The 13534-nt window shown below is 43.4% G+C and overlaps 2 protein-coding genes across 2 annotated transcripts in view; both read right to left on the bottom strand.

Moving 5' to 3' along the window:
* The window catches only part of RBM15 (RNA binding motif protein 15), a 29600-nt gene extending 28447 nt beyond the window's left edge, over positions 1-1153 (bottom strand). Inside the window, 1 exon segment of the mRNA XM_089514877.1 lies at positions 2-1153. Coding sequence (XP_089371003.1) covers positions 2-643 — 642 coding nt within the window. The 5' untranslated portion in view covers positions 644-1153.
* An 8556-nt stretch (positions 1154-9709) lies between these two features.
* Positions 9710-13534, bottom strand: part of KCNC4 (potassium voltage-gated channel subfamily C member 4) — an 85969-nt gene continuing 82144 nt past the window's right edge. The window contains exon 4 of the mRNA XM_089514876.1: positions 9710-9908. Coding sequence (XP_089371002.1) covers positions 9892-9908 — 17 coding nt within the window. The 3' untranslated portion in view covers positions 9710-9891. The remainder of the gene's footprint in view (positions 9909-13534) is intronic.

The following is a 13534-nucleotide window of genomic DNA, read 5'->3' as shown; positions in this document are numbered from 1 at the left end:
CGACATAGACGGCCTCGATCTTGAGTGGCCGGTCGTAGAGGACCAGGCGCCCCCGGGCGTGCTTGGCGGCGCGGGCGTCCTCGGGCCGCCGGAAGTTGACGAAGGCCACCCGCTCGTCGACGGCGCCTGTTCCGGGCGGGAGGCGGCTGATCTTGACACTGACGTCTCCGAAGCGCTTGAACTCGTGGAAGAGCCCGTCCTCGATGGCCTCGTCGCTCAGAGCGGAGCCCAGCTCGCTGATCTTCAGGGTCTTGTACTCGCTGCTGGCGGAGTCCGAGGGGGGCGCGCGGGAGTCGCCTCCTCCGCCTCCGCGGCTGCTGCTTCCGCGCGAGGAGGAGGACTCCGCGTTCTTGCTGCTGCTGTTGCCATAGCCGTGACGGCTGCTCCCTCCGCCGCCACCCGCCCCCACTGCCGCCTCATACTCCCGGCTGCTGGCCCGGCTCGCCTTCTCCAAGTGGAGGCTCCGACGGCTGCTGCTGCTACCTCCCTCGCCGCCGCCGCCGCCGCTACTTTTCCCGCCGCCGTTGCTAGGCTTCTTGGTGCTTCGCTCGCCTCTCACCGAGGAAGAGTCCTCTCCGCCTCCGCCGCCTCCTCCGCCCCGGGAGCGCTTGGCCTTGGCCGGGGACCGCTCCTTGCCCTTCATGGCAAGAGGGAACCGCGCGCCGAGGATCGCGCCTCACGCACAGTCCGCCATCTTGGAATCTCCCTCAGGGGACACGCTCCGCCCGCTTGGCGGCCATTGGGCCGCTCAGGCGCGCCTCGCCGTTCCCATTGGTCGAAGCGGCTGTCAGTCGAAAGGGAGGACGGTCAGGAGGCTCGAAGCCCCGGAAGCGGAAAGCCCGCCCTCTTGATGTGATTGGACGAAGCCGCCGTCGCTCCTCGAGTTTGATCGATAGGGAGGCTAAGCCCCGCCATCGCAGAGGGCGTGTTATTGGCTAATACGTCGAGGGTGGGTGGGGCTAGATTGCTCTGTCGTCCTTTTTATCTCTCTCTCTCTCACACACAAAGTCCTAGCATCCTTTGACCGTTGTTCTTAGCCTTGGTTCCAGTTCGTTTAAATAAAGAAAGAAAGTAATAAAAAGAGTCAGGGAGGGGCATTCGAAGAGAGAGCTCGCGCAAGCACCTCCGATTTGATTGGACGAGGGCGCAGCCCTCTCAACCGTCGAGTGGAATTCAGAGGCCGCGCGCTGATTGGGCGGTTGGGAAATCTCGCAGCGGATTGGTCGAGGCCGCTTTCTTTAGCCTCGCCTTGAGGCGCGAAGGAAGGGAGCATTAGTTGAGGGAGACGTTACGTGGGGGCTGCTCCCACCGTCGCCTGAAGGGAGGAGGGAGAGCCTTGGGAGCCTGGCGACGCCAGCATAAACCGGTTTAAGTTGCATCCACACTGGAGGAATAATTCGTTTCGATCACGGTTTAACTGCCAGCGCTCAGAGCGATGGAATTCTGGGAATGGTAGTTTGCTGAGGCACCAGGTGCAGTTAAACCGTGATCGAAACGAATTATTCCTCCAATGTGGATGCAGCCTCTCTCCAGCCTTACTAAAGTCCAAAACATACGACAGACATAATAATAATATTTATATACCGCCTTTTCAAAGGAAAAGATAGTGCTATAAGTACAGTGTACAATAACACTCAAAATCCACAAGCCAATGATTTTATATATATATATATATATATATATATATGCCTTCATTGGGCCAGCCAAAATGTACAAAATACATGTTGCAAGCTTTCAAAGAAATGGGCTAATAAAAGAGTTTGAGCTTTAACAGAACGTGTCTTTTTTTCTGATTTAGGATAGTAAATGCTTCAGTATAGAATTTAGAACAGCAACACAAGTACTCATAGGTTATACAACCATCTTATTACGTATTTATTTATTATTATTTACGCACAATGTTTTCTTTGCATCAAAACTCAGTGCCTGTGAAAGGTCCCAAATTTTCAATAAGTTTCTTAAGTCGGTGTGAGAAAACGAGCACAATTTATTCAAAATGTTCGCACGTTACTTCCGCTGAGGTTAATGAGAGATTTGCGGGAGCCCAGTCACAGTAGGAATGATTTCACGTAAAATTGATTAATTTCAGTGACACTTGTAGATATAATAATAATAATAATAATACAGATGCAGATGACACCAAATTAGGAGGAATAGCTAATACTCCTGAGGACAGGATCAAAATTCAGATGACCTGAATAGACTTAGAAAGCTAGGCCAAAGCTAACAAAATGAAATTCAACAGGGAGAAATGTAAGGTACTGCACTTAGGGCGGAGAAATGAAATGCACAGATATAGGATGGGGGACACCTGGCTGAATGAAACTGCATGTGAAAGGGACCTAGGAGTCCAAGTAGACCACAAGTTGAACATCAGTCAACAGTGCGATGCGGCAGCTAACAAGGCCAATGCGATTTTAGGCTGCATCAATAGAAGTATAGTGTCTAGATCAAGGGAAGTAATAGTGCCACTATATTCTGTTCTGGTCAGGCCCCACCTGGAATATTGTGTCCAGTTCTGGGCACCACAATTCAGAAAGGACATTGAGAAACTGGAGCGTGTCCAAAGGAGGGCGAATAAAATGGTGAAGGGCCTGGAAACCATGTCTAATGAAGAACGACTTAGGGAGCTGGGGATGTTTAGCCTGGAGAAGAGAAGGTTAAGAGGTGATATGATAGCCCTGTTTAAATACTTGAAGGGATGTCATATTGAGGAGGGAGCAAGCTTGTTTTCTGCTGCTCCAGAGACTAGGACATGGAACAATGGATGCAAACTGCAGGAAAAGAGATTCCACCTCAACATTAGGAGGAATTTCCTGACAGTAAGGGCTGTTCGACAGTGGAACAAACTCCCTCGGAGTGTAGTGGAGTCTCCTTCCTTAGAGGTCTTCAAGCAGAGGCTGGATGGCCATCTGTCAGGGATGCTTTGATTTGGATTTCCTGCATGGCAGGGGGTTGGACTGGATGGCCCTTGCGGTCTCTTCCAACTCTACGATTCTATGATTCTACGATTCTATGAATAAATTTATTTATACCCCACCTCTCCAATGAAATCGAGGCGGCTTACCACAATACTGAAACATTAAAATACAATAAAATACAATGCCCCATAAACCCACCCATCCACCCACCCAGCATAACCAATTAATCACAGCAATAAACAATAACAATAAAACAACACAGTTCATCGTCTCAGAAGACAGTTGATCATAACGGACCAAAGTCAGCCTAAGAATATTCTTTCCAAAAGTACCTGTGTTGGCCTAATGCCCTTATTTGTATGCAAATTGGTTATCCCACCTCGATGTTTCTAATACAAATCATCATTTTATTTAAGCTCTAGCCTTCTGACTCAGAAAAAAAAACCCATAGAAATACTTTGATAGCGTCTCTATAATGATGAAAATTTGCCCCAAATCCTTTATTGACCACCATCATAATTGGATTAACAGTTGGCCCTCCACATTTGCGGCTTTGACATTTACGGATTTGATTATTTGCAGTTTTGATTAATATTTTCCCTCAAGGAATCTCTAGGTCCTCCAGCGAAACTCTGCCAGAAGTGGACCATAGACTTGTGCTGGAGATCCTAGAAGTTCCTAGAGAAAACACTTCTCTAGGCATTTGTAGGTTCTTCAGCATGATTCTGTGATGAACTTCTGCCAGATGCAGGGGATAATAATATAATATTATAAATAATAATCATAATATATTTATATTGCACTGGAGGACCTGGAGATTCCTAGAGAGGTGGGGTTTTTTATTTGCAGTTATTCCACATTCACAGGGGTCCTTCACCCCTAACCCCATCAAATGTGGAGGGACCACTGTACATGTATATACCGTTGTTAGGCAGCATTTCTGTACTAATATTTATGGTACCAAGCAAGGCTTTCCAAAAAACTCTTGCCTGGTACACTTTGTTCTCTTTTTAGAGCTAGATGAAAACTTCACTCTCTCCACTCCTTTTAAACATAGCACTTTAAGAAGGAGCCATTGCATAGTGGTTAGAGAGTTGAACTAGGCCAGTGTTTCTTAGGAGTTTATTACATGGGGGAAATCCCATGCAAAAATAGGATTTAAAAGGTAGAAAAAAACCATAAAAGTGGGTTGATTTTCACACATGTCGTTGTTAAACTTGTGTTATCCCCAACGGAAAGTAAACAAAAGCCACTCCTTTTTACTTTTGGGATTTTCTGAAAGTAAAGAGGAGCAGCTTTTTTCTATTTTCCCTTCACTTTCCATTCAGGTTAACATTAGTTTAACAATGACATCGTGTGAAAATCAACCCGCTTTTATGGTTTTTTCCCAATTTAAACCCCATTTTTGCACGGGATTTCCACCGTGTGAATGATAAACTCTTTAAACTGATGTGGGCGACTGGCAATTCCCACCCAACCCCCACGTGCCAATAACTGGCATCATATTTGTGCCATTGGCTACAATTGCTTCTTTCTTTCCTGAATAATGTCCAGCGACTGGCAGCTGACGGCTCTTGGGGTGCTCTGTATCACTCAGAAAAATACCACTGGATGGTATTTTTCAAACTTTGGTCCTCCAGGTATTTTGGACTTCAACTCCCAGAAGTCCTAGCCAGTTTGGCCAACAATCAGGAATTCTGAGTACTGAAGTCTAAAACATCTGGAGGACCAAAGTTTGGGAACCACACAGATATACCCTTAGAAATAATGCCATGGCTCCATCCCACAGAATCCTGGGATTTGTAGTTTTGTGAGGCACCAGCATTCTTTGGCAAAGTAAGCTAAAGACCTTGTAAAATTACAAATTTTGCCTTCTGGCACATGACAACTCAATTGCCAAAGGGTAAGGACTCAGCCCTCCAATGCCACTCTTTTGAACTGATACTTCCGAGTTGGTCCAGGTCTGTTCTCAGCCTTTCCTAAGAGTCGACATACAATTATGGAGGCTGCACACACTGTTCATCTCTGCACTGTACATCTTCAAAACAAACCCATTATTGAAAATAAAGTGGACTTCTGGCCACTTCCAGGTTTGCTTGTTTTTTGGTCATTATTGGTAGTGTGTGTGCAGCTTCCATAATTGTATGTCTTAGGACATACAATTCCCCCACTACCACCAACTCAGTTGCCTACCAGCCCTTCTTGGCTACTCTTCATAAGTCAAGATGACCAAGTATCAAAAGGATATATTTCTCAGACTGCAAGCTCTTGTTCACATCTTCTGGCTACACCAACTGAAACTGATCCCACAACATCAGGTAACAAAGAAATCCCTCATTAGGACCTGCCTCAGCACTGTTGTCAAAACTGGAGACCGGTGATTTTGTCTCAGAATGCTTGGCAAGTTCATCACAGAACGCTTCCAAAGTTACCACCATATTATTTGCTGGGGCAGATGACAACAAGCTTTGTGTCACTCAAAAAATATCCCACTGGATGGTTATTTAAGGGTATAATAGAGTCATCAAAGCTGCATTCACCACTGTACAAGAGGCACAATTCTGTGTTAGTATATATAGTTCACCATCTTTGTAGCAAGCCCAGCTCCTTTAAGTCCAGTGCTACTCAAAGGGGTGGTTTCTAGACCACTGTTGGTCCACAAGCTACTGTGTGCCAGTCTGCAGAGAAATGCCCAAAAAGAAAGAGCCAGTCACTGCCAACGGGCATAAATGTTACTGATACTGGTCTCTAACACGTTAGAAAGAAACCGGCCAGTCTTCCACATCAGATAGCCTGTGAAGCATTGCTAGGCAACATACCATTTGACTCACTCAAAGCTTTGCAGAAAGTCACGAAAACAGTGTCAGAGAAGATGTTCAGGAGTTACTGTAGTGATCAGCCTTTCACACCTTGCCATTTCATACTGAGACATAGGAGATTATCACACAGGGGGAAATCGGGGGGGGGGGGGAATCGGGGGTTTAAACTGTCATTATCCTGGGAAAGTTGCACGATCACAGGAAGATTTTCACACACATAATGCTTAAAGAGGACTTGTCCCGAGGAAGAACAAGGTAATAACCAGCAACAAATGATTCATGGGATTTCTCCGTGAATGATTTGTTGCTGGTTATTACATGATTATTGCTGGGATACGTCCTCTTTCATCGTGATGTGTGTCCTCTTTAATTGTGACGTCGTGTGAAAATCTTCAGCATCATTGCATGACTTTCATGGGATAATGACAGTTTAATCCTCTGCTTTTCCCCAAGTGATAAAGTTCTCTGCTAGCTACCAGAAAGTTCACAGAGTTTGAGTAAGTGAAAGAGTCCCTCATATAACTCAGATCTCTAAGGCAGACCATTTTAATAGCTTCTCCACCCCGGTAGGGACTGAGTTCAAGAGACCAAACCAGGAAGTGTTCTGATCATGACAAAGGACTATTTTTACTCCCTTTACCGTCAGACACTCAAACGTGAGGTGAAGACAAAATCAAGAGGATGTCCCTTGACTCTGCGTTGAGACAATGATACACCGAGATTGCCTATGGGCCATGATAGACATAGAAGCCATGAAGTCCCAAGTTGCCTGGACCACTCAAGGCAACCTGGGTGGATGTTGTACTTTTGGGCACAGTCATGTAGAAATGATGCTTTAAAAATAAAGAGAAAATTATGATTGCAGAGGTAAAAAGAATTATGCTATGAAATCTATATAGAAATCTCATGCTGAGTTTGAGAAGTAGTATGCTTAGAAATCAGTGTCAAATTTTGTGTTTCAATACAGCTTACTTTCATACAGATAAAATTCTTACTGGCTGTGTGTGGGAAACAGGAAGAATATATTCAGTTCAATTGGGTGTCATAGAAACGAATTAATGGTTAGAATGAATCTATTTTCAAATCACATTGACAGAACCTCCATTAATTTCTATTTTGAGCTGCTTTTCAGGGTTTGGGAAGGGATGACAGAGCAAAAGAACATACACAGTTTGCTTTGATCGCAATGGAATTTAGATCATACTCTCAACTGCCATTTTACATCTCTATTGAATGGTATACAGCATTCTTAATGAATGTACTATGCATAGGGTTGCCATAAGCGAAGATCTCAAAACCGGGACAAATGTAGGACAACATATCAAAATGTAGGACTTTTTAAAAAAGTACTACATTTTGATATGTAGGCCTCACCGGGGCCCGGGAGGGAGCGCCTCCACGGCCGGAGCTCGGACCGCGGAGAGCCATCCCAGGCCTCAGCGAGGCCTTGGAGGACCCCGCGGCCACAAAGAGGGCGCGCGGGGGGGCGGAGGTGGCCACGGGTGGGGCAGTCCTGGTTTTGGCGCGAAACCGGACCGGGACTGGGCCGGCACCGCCAAAAGCGGGATTGCCCCGCCTACAGGTGGGATATGGCATCCCTAACTATGCAGGATATGTCAGTAATTCAAAAGCTCCTCTCCCTCTTCTGTTTTTAAAAAAAAGTCTCAAACTAAGTAATGCAACTTTTAATGTAATTTTAATTTCCTATTACCCAAACAGGGTAACAAATCAGAAGCATAGAAAAGTGCTTCACTTTTCTTCAGGGCCATCACATGATGTAGTACCTTTTCTTGTCAGCAGATGTGCCAAGAGCAATTGTTCCATCAACCTGAAAACAGGCAAAGTGTGTTTGGCATACTTCCATCCATTCATTCAGAAGACCTTTGACAAAGTCCATCTACATTAATGAAAATTAACAGAGCAATCTGATACTTAGATTATACTAGGGCTGGAGATATAGGTAATGGTTGTTGTGATGAAACAGCTGCCATATGTAGTTTGTGCTCAAATCAGATGAGGAATGGGAAAAACACAACCACAAGATGCAAAATAGCAGCAAAGGTGTGATGTGCACTGTAACTGTCATGGCTCACGGCTATGGAGTTCTGGGATTTGTAGTTGTGTGAGATATTTAGCCTTCTCTGCTAGAGAGCTCCTGGTGCCACATCAATCTACAGATCCCACAATTGTGTAGTATAGTATCATGGTGTTTAAAGTGGAGTCAAACCACATTATTTCTGCAGTGCAGATTAGACCAATGTGATAGGCATGTCCACAGAAGCACTATCAGGAGTCATCATCCATTGATTGTACTATCATGCTGCCTGAATAGAGCACTACTGAAGTCATAATTGTGGAGAAGCAGCTGTAGTACATCATCTGCACCATGCAAGGTGCCATACCACGGTGCAAAGTGCAATACCACAGTGCTCCCTTCACCATCAGCCCCATAGTTCACTCAGCAATGACTACTGCCAGTTCCTATGTTTACCCCCAGAAAGGGTTCAGATCCATTACGTTTTTCCCAGCCATGGGCCTGTTTGAAGCAATGTCTGGAGACTTGCAATATCAGAGTTCTTTCTGTCTGTGCCATTGAGTCTGGTGGATTTGGAGTGCCATGTTATTATACTGCATGGTGTGGATGCAAACATGTCTGCTGTTGATGTTCCTTGATATTGTGTATTGGCTTCTTTGTGTGGGCAGCATGTAGTAACATCACCCCCCCAAAAAAAGTTTCTGATTTGTGGAATCTGGCAGTGGTATACAGGATGGGGGTGGGCTCTGCTGTTTTAATTTCATTTCCTGTGTGGTGTGTGTTCCACTCTCCCTTCCTGGGGGAGTGGGTGTAGCATATGATGCCCATGCCATCTGTATAAGAGCAGCACATATCTCCTTCCCTCATAGATGGATCATAGGACTATTCAGCAAAATAAGATAACATGTTCCTTTTGTTATTAACCAGCAGAGGGCAGAAACTGTGCAGAATATCCTCATCGCTCTTCCAAATGTGCTGTTCCATCTGCTGTCATTTACCAGACATCAGATGATGGTGGTAATAACAACCTCTGGGATCTGAAAGGCAAAGCCTATCTCACTGCTCTGTCTAGAGCAATTCACTCTAATGATACCAGGCCCTGCTGTGTTCTTCAGTGGAATGGCTGATGACAGTACTGAGTATTTCTGTTCCTAATAGCACCTGAGATGTAGGTCACATATAATCCCAATACAAAACTGATCAACTCATCTTTTGTTTAGATTACACTGGTCTCAGATTCCCAGTATTGTAACACTGTGGTAGTACATTGCCTCTGTGCTAAATCTATGTGCTCCTTGGAGGTTTAAGTAATTGCCAGTGGGTTTTCTCCCCCATTTTAGGGTCTCTCCCTGTCTCCGATTTTCTCTTCAGTGTAATAGTAACATTTGGGAGCTAGTTGAACTTGTATTGGAAGTGTTGTAGATACCCAAACTATTGTTTTGACAATATCAGGCCTTAACCAGAGAGATTTATTGTTTCAAAGTTCCTGAAAGATGGCATAAAAGATAACAATGTCGTTTTTTCTGGAAGAGCACCAGTCAAGTAATGTCCCATTCTAGTCTTGTTTTAATGGCTATTTTTATGGAGGGACTAATCAGTTCCTTGTTTGTATTTTCCATATAGTTGAACATCATCTGTTATATATTGTCCCTGTGGTGAAGAAGACTATTTCTATTAATATGATGGAATGTTTCTATTGCAGGTTATTCTGAAGAAAATTGTTTGCCATGAGCTCCTTCTTAATATCATTTTTACTGTATAGCACTCAGACTATAATGGATAATGGAAATTACTAAGGAGTTTTCAAAGATGATCAGCATGTGCTTTACAGACTATAGCAAAGCATTTGATTCTATCGATCATGAGAAACTATAGATCACTCTTAAAGAATGGTACATACCATAAATACTCAACTATAAGTTGACCTTGGGGACAAAATTATGGATTTTGATATGACTCATGGATAAGTTGAGGGTAAAACTTAGGGACATGTAACAAAGGATCTAAAGTATAAAGCAAAGGAAAAAGGTGCCAGAGAACTTAGAAAATTCCAGAAGGCATGGATGAGAGAGTAGAGGTAGATCAGTGCTTCCAGGACAGATTACACTCTTGCCTTTCACCAGGTGATGGTCCCTTTTAAAAAAAAAGAGAGAGAGTGTTAAAATACTGCACTTCTATTGACCCATAGATAAGTCAACTCTGTTTTTGGAATCAATTTTTAGACTACATTTTCTAGACTTGTATATGAGTATATACAGTAACTTGTACTCAGGAGAAGAGACTACTGTTAGGACAGAATATGGAGAAACAGAATAGTTTCCAGTTGGAGAGGAGGTCAGGCAAGGCTGCTTTCTATCACCCTTTCTAGTTAATCTGTACACCGAGAACATCATACGAAAAGTAGGATTGGATTCAGAGGAGGGAAACATGAAAATTAGAGAATGGAACATCAACAGTCTAAGATATGCAGATAACACCATAACATTAGCAGAAAATATCATCAGTGTGGAAAGATTAATGAAGAAGGTCAAGGCAGAAAGTGCAAAGGCTGAACATCAAGAAAATAAAAATTATGGCCACAGACAATCAACATAATTTTAAAGCAGATGATGAAGAGATTGAAATAGTTCAGGATTTTCCACACCTGGGCTGAGTCACCAATCAGCATAGAGATTGCAGTCAATAAATCAGAAGAAGACTAGGACTTGGAAGGGCAGCTATGAAGGAACTAAAAATCCTGAAGTATAAAGATATACAGTATAATTAAATACCAGTTAGAATTGTCCATGCCATTGTATTTCCCATTACAATGTATGGTTGTGAAAACTGGACAGTGAAGAAAGCTGATAGGGGAAAAATCAACTCATTTGAGATGTGGAACTGGAGAAGAGATCTGAGAATACCATGGACAGCTGAAAAGACCAGTGGATGGATCCCAGAGCAGATCAGGCCCAAAGCAAAGATGACTAAACTGAGGTTGTATTTTGGCCATATCATGAAAAGAAAAGACTCACTTTATAAGACTATAATGCATGGGGAAGTAGAAGGTGATAGGAAAAGAGGAAGACTGCATTCCAGATGGATAGACTCGATCAGAAAAGCCACAGCCATGAGTCTACAGGAACTGAGCAGGGTGGTTGAGGATAGGATGGCTTGGAGGTTTCTCATACATAGGGTCACCATGAGTCAAAGTCAACTTGAAGGCAGTTAACAGCAACATGCACACTATGGGCCTAGAAACCTAAAGGCACCAGATCTCATCTGATCTTCGAAGCTGAGCAGAGTTAGCACTTAAATGGTGCTAATGCCAAAGAATTCCACATTCTGTAGGGTATTTTTCAGAGGAAGGAACTGGCAAAACCACCACTGAGTATTCCTTGCCTAAGAAATCTATATGAAATCCATGAGGTCACCATAAGTTGACAGGAAACTTCAAAGCAAACACACAAACATTCATACTATGAGCCAAACTCGTGTATTTGAGGTTTGGACTAGGATGTTGGGAGACCATGGCTCAAATCCCTATTCAGCCATGGTAACTCAATAAGTGACCTTAGGGAAGTCACCTTTCTCAGAAAAAGGTAATGACAAACATTCTTTGAGTAAATCTTGCCAAGAAGACCCTAGGATTGGGTTGCCATAAGTCAGAGTTAATGTGAAGATACATAACAACAAACAACAATTCAAACAATACTTAATATGTTTTCTTATTTAAATGATGGAAGATTATGGGTTTGGAAGGGCATGCAACTTAAATAGGAGATGATTGCATGCCAAATTACCACTGGGATAGACATACATTATAAGCATCACCGATGGATCTTATTGCACTGCCCCATAGCTGGATGGTAAGCAGTCCATATCCAACCCAGGCTTCTCCTGCAGCTTTTCAAGAAAGGGATTTTCCTATTCTTGAAATGCTGCAGGAGAAGCCTGGGTTGGATATGGGCTACCTAGTGCCCAGCCATGTGGCAGTGTGATAAGATCCATCGGTGACGGTTACAACACATGTCTATTCTGGCTGGGAAATTGGCACGCGATAATCTCCATAGACTACCACCTTGTTTGATCAGACAGTCATAGTAGCTTTATGGCCAGAATCCAACAAGATTGTTCCACTGATGGAGCTGCCAGCAAAACTGAAAAGCAAAGTGATTCATTCTTCCTCCTGCAAATTTTTTCATGGTTGGGGATACTTTTCCATCACCATAACTCTACCTTACTTTGGCCTTATGATCACGCTCTGAGCATCACTGTGTTCCTGAACTACTCTCCTATCTCTTTCAAGATGCACAGGAGAAATGGTAGCACTGGAGTAGTTTAACCCCACTGGCCAAATGCAAACACTACTGTAATGGAAGTAAGAAAGTGTGTAAAGTGACAGTATTTAACAATACACTTGTTAAAGGATTCTTTTCTAACCATCCTTGCTGGCCTAACACAGTCAAACAATTTCCAAGATCAGACAGTCATAAAAGTCTGAAGACATTTCATTGGTGCAGCTCCAATGAATTTTGTTTCTAGTGAGTTCAGCATGGATAAGACAGGAAATCTGCCCACTTTATTCTTGAAAGTGAATCTCATGACACTTCGTTTTTCCACATAGAAGTGATGTAATTAGCTATGTTCTCAGTCTTTTGCCATTATGCAGGCCAATTTTTTTACACTAGATGAATCTCTACAGAAAGTGGGGGAGGGACAGACAGTACACAGCACATGACTGCCATTTTTTCCCTGTTCTTTGGCAGTGTTGAACCTTGTGCCATATGCAAGAAGCCTCCATGTTGGAGGCACATGCTGCATGCACTTAATTAATCAAGGTTGCTAGGAAACAATGGTTAGGTTTGTAACTAGCTTTGAGAGTATCCCTTCATCGCTAAAGTGATGTCATTACTAACATGTTTCTGATCATCTTAACAAAAGGGTTTTGGAAATTTAGCAAACCTAGCAGGAGGCATGCATCATTTCCCTCTGTTAATCCAATTTTGTTTTCTGCACCTTCTGGTTTTCCCAGGTTTCTTGCCAGCCATCCTTGTGCTAAACAATACTTGCTTGAGTCCACATGCCTGTTTCAACTACTGTCTTTGGCTGACACAACCCATCAGGAACAAGAGTATACTTGGCTGTATATTTGAAGTGAAAACTTGAGTTTGCCCATGTCAGTGTGGGGGGATAAAGGCTGCATTATAGAACTGCTTCCAGACACATTTTCCTAGGGTAGGAGTGAGGAACATATTGTTTCTCTGCTGAACACAGTGTAGTTCCAGATCTCCCCAAGACTTTGGTGCTGAACACTGGAACATGTTACTGCTATAAAATAAGCTTTATTGGTGGCAAATGATACAGTAGATGGTATACAGCAGAAAAGCATTCCAGGCCTTTTGCTGATCCAGTCCAGTATCCTGTCACAGCCAGTGGGAGAACAGGACCCCTGAACAACTAATTCTATCCTGATTATCCCTGGTTGACAATCAAATTCTCCATGACTGGCTAAATTGAGAGCCCCGGGGCTGGGATTAAGGTTGCCAAGTGTTCCATATTTGAGGGGCAGAAAGCCTGTTCCTTATAGGGGTGGCAGATGTTCTTTATTATAAGGGATGCTTCCTATTGGAGGTTTGGAAAGCTTCTATTTTTATATTGACTGAATTAGGTGACAAATAATCTTGTATTTCAGGGTATGGGCCCTCCATAACAACAGAAAGGTACACATCATGTAAATTATGGATGTAAACAGCATGTTAATTTTACTGAGAAACAAA

Source organism: Sceloporus occidentalis, unplaced genomic scaffold, assembly GCF_023333645.1.
Source record: "Sceloporus occidentalis isolate IW3139 unplaced genomic scaffold, rSceOcc1.0.p SCAF_3, whole genome shotgun sequence".
Lineage (NCBI taxonomy): Eukaryota > Metazoa > Chordata > Lepidosauria > Squamata > Phrynosomatidae > Sceloporus > Sceloporus occidentalis.
This window is presented reverse-complemented; position numbering and strand designations above follow the sequence as displayed.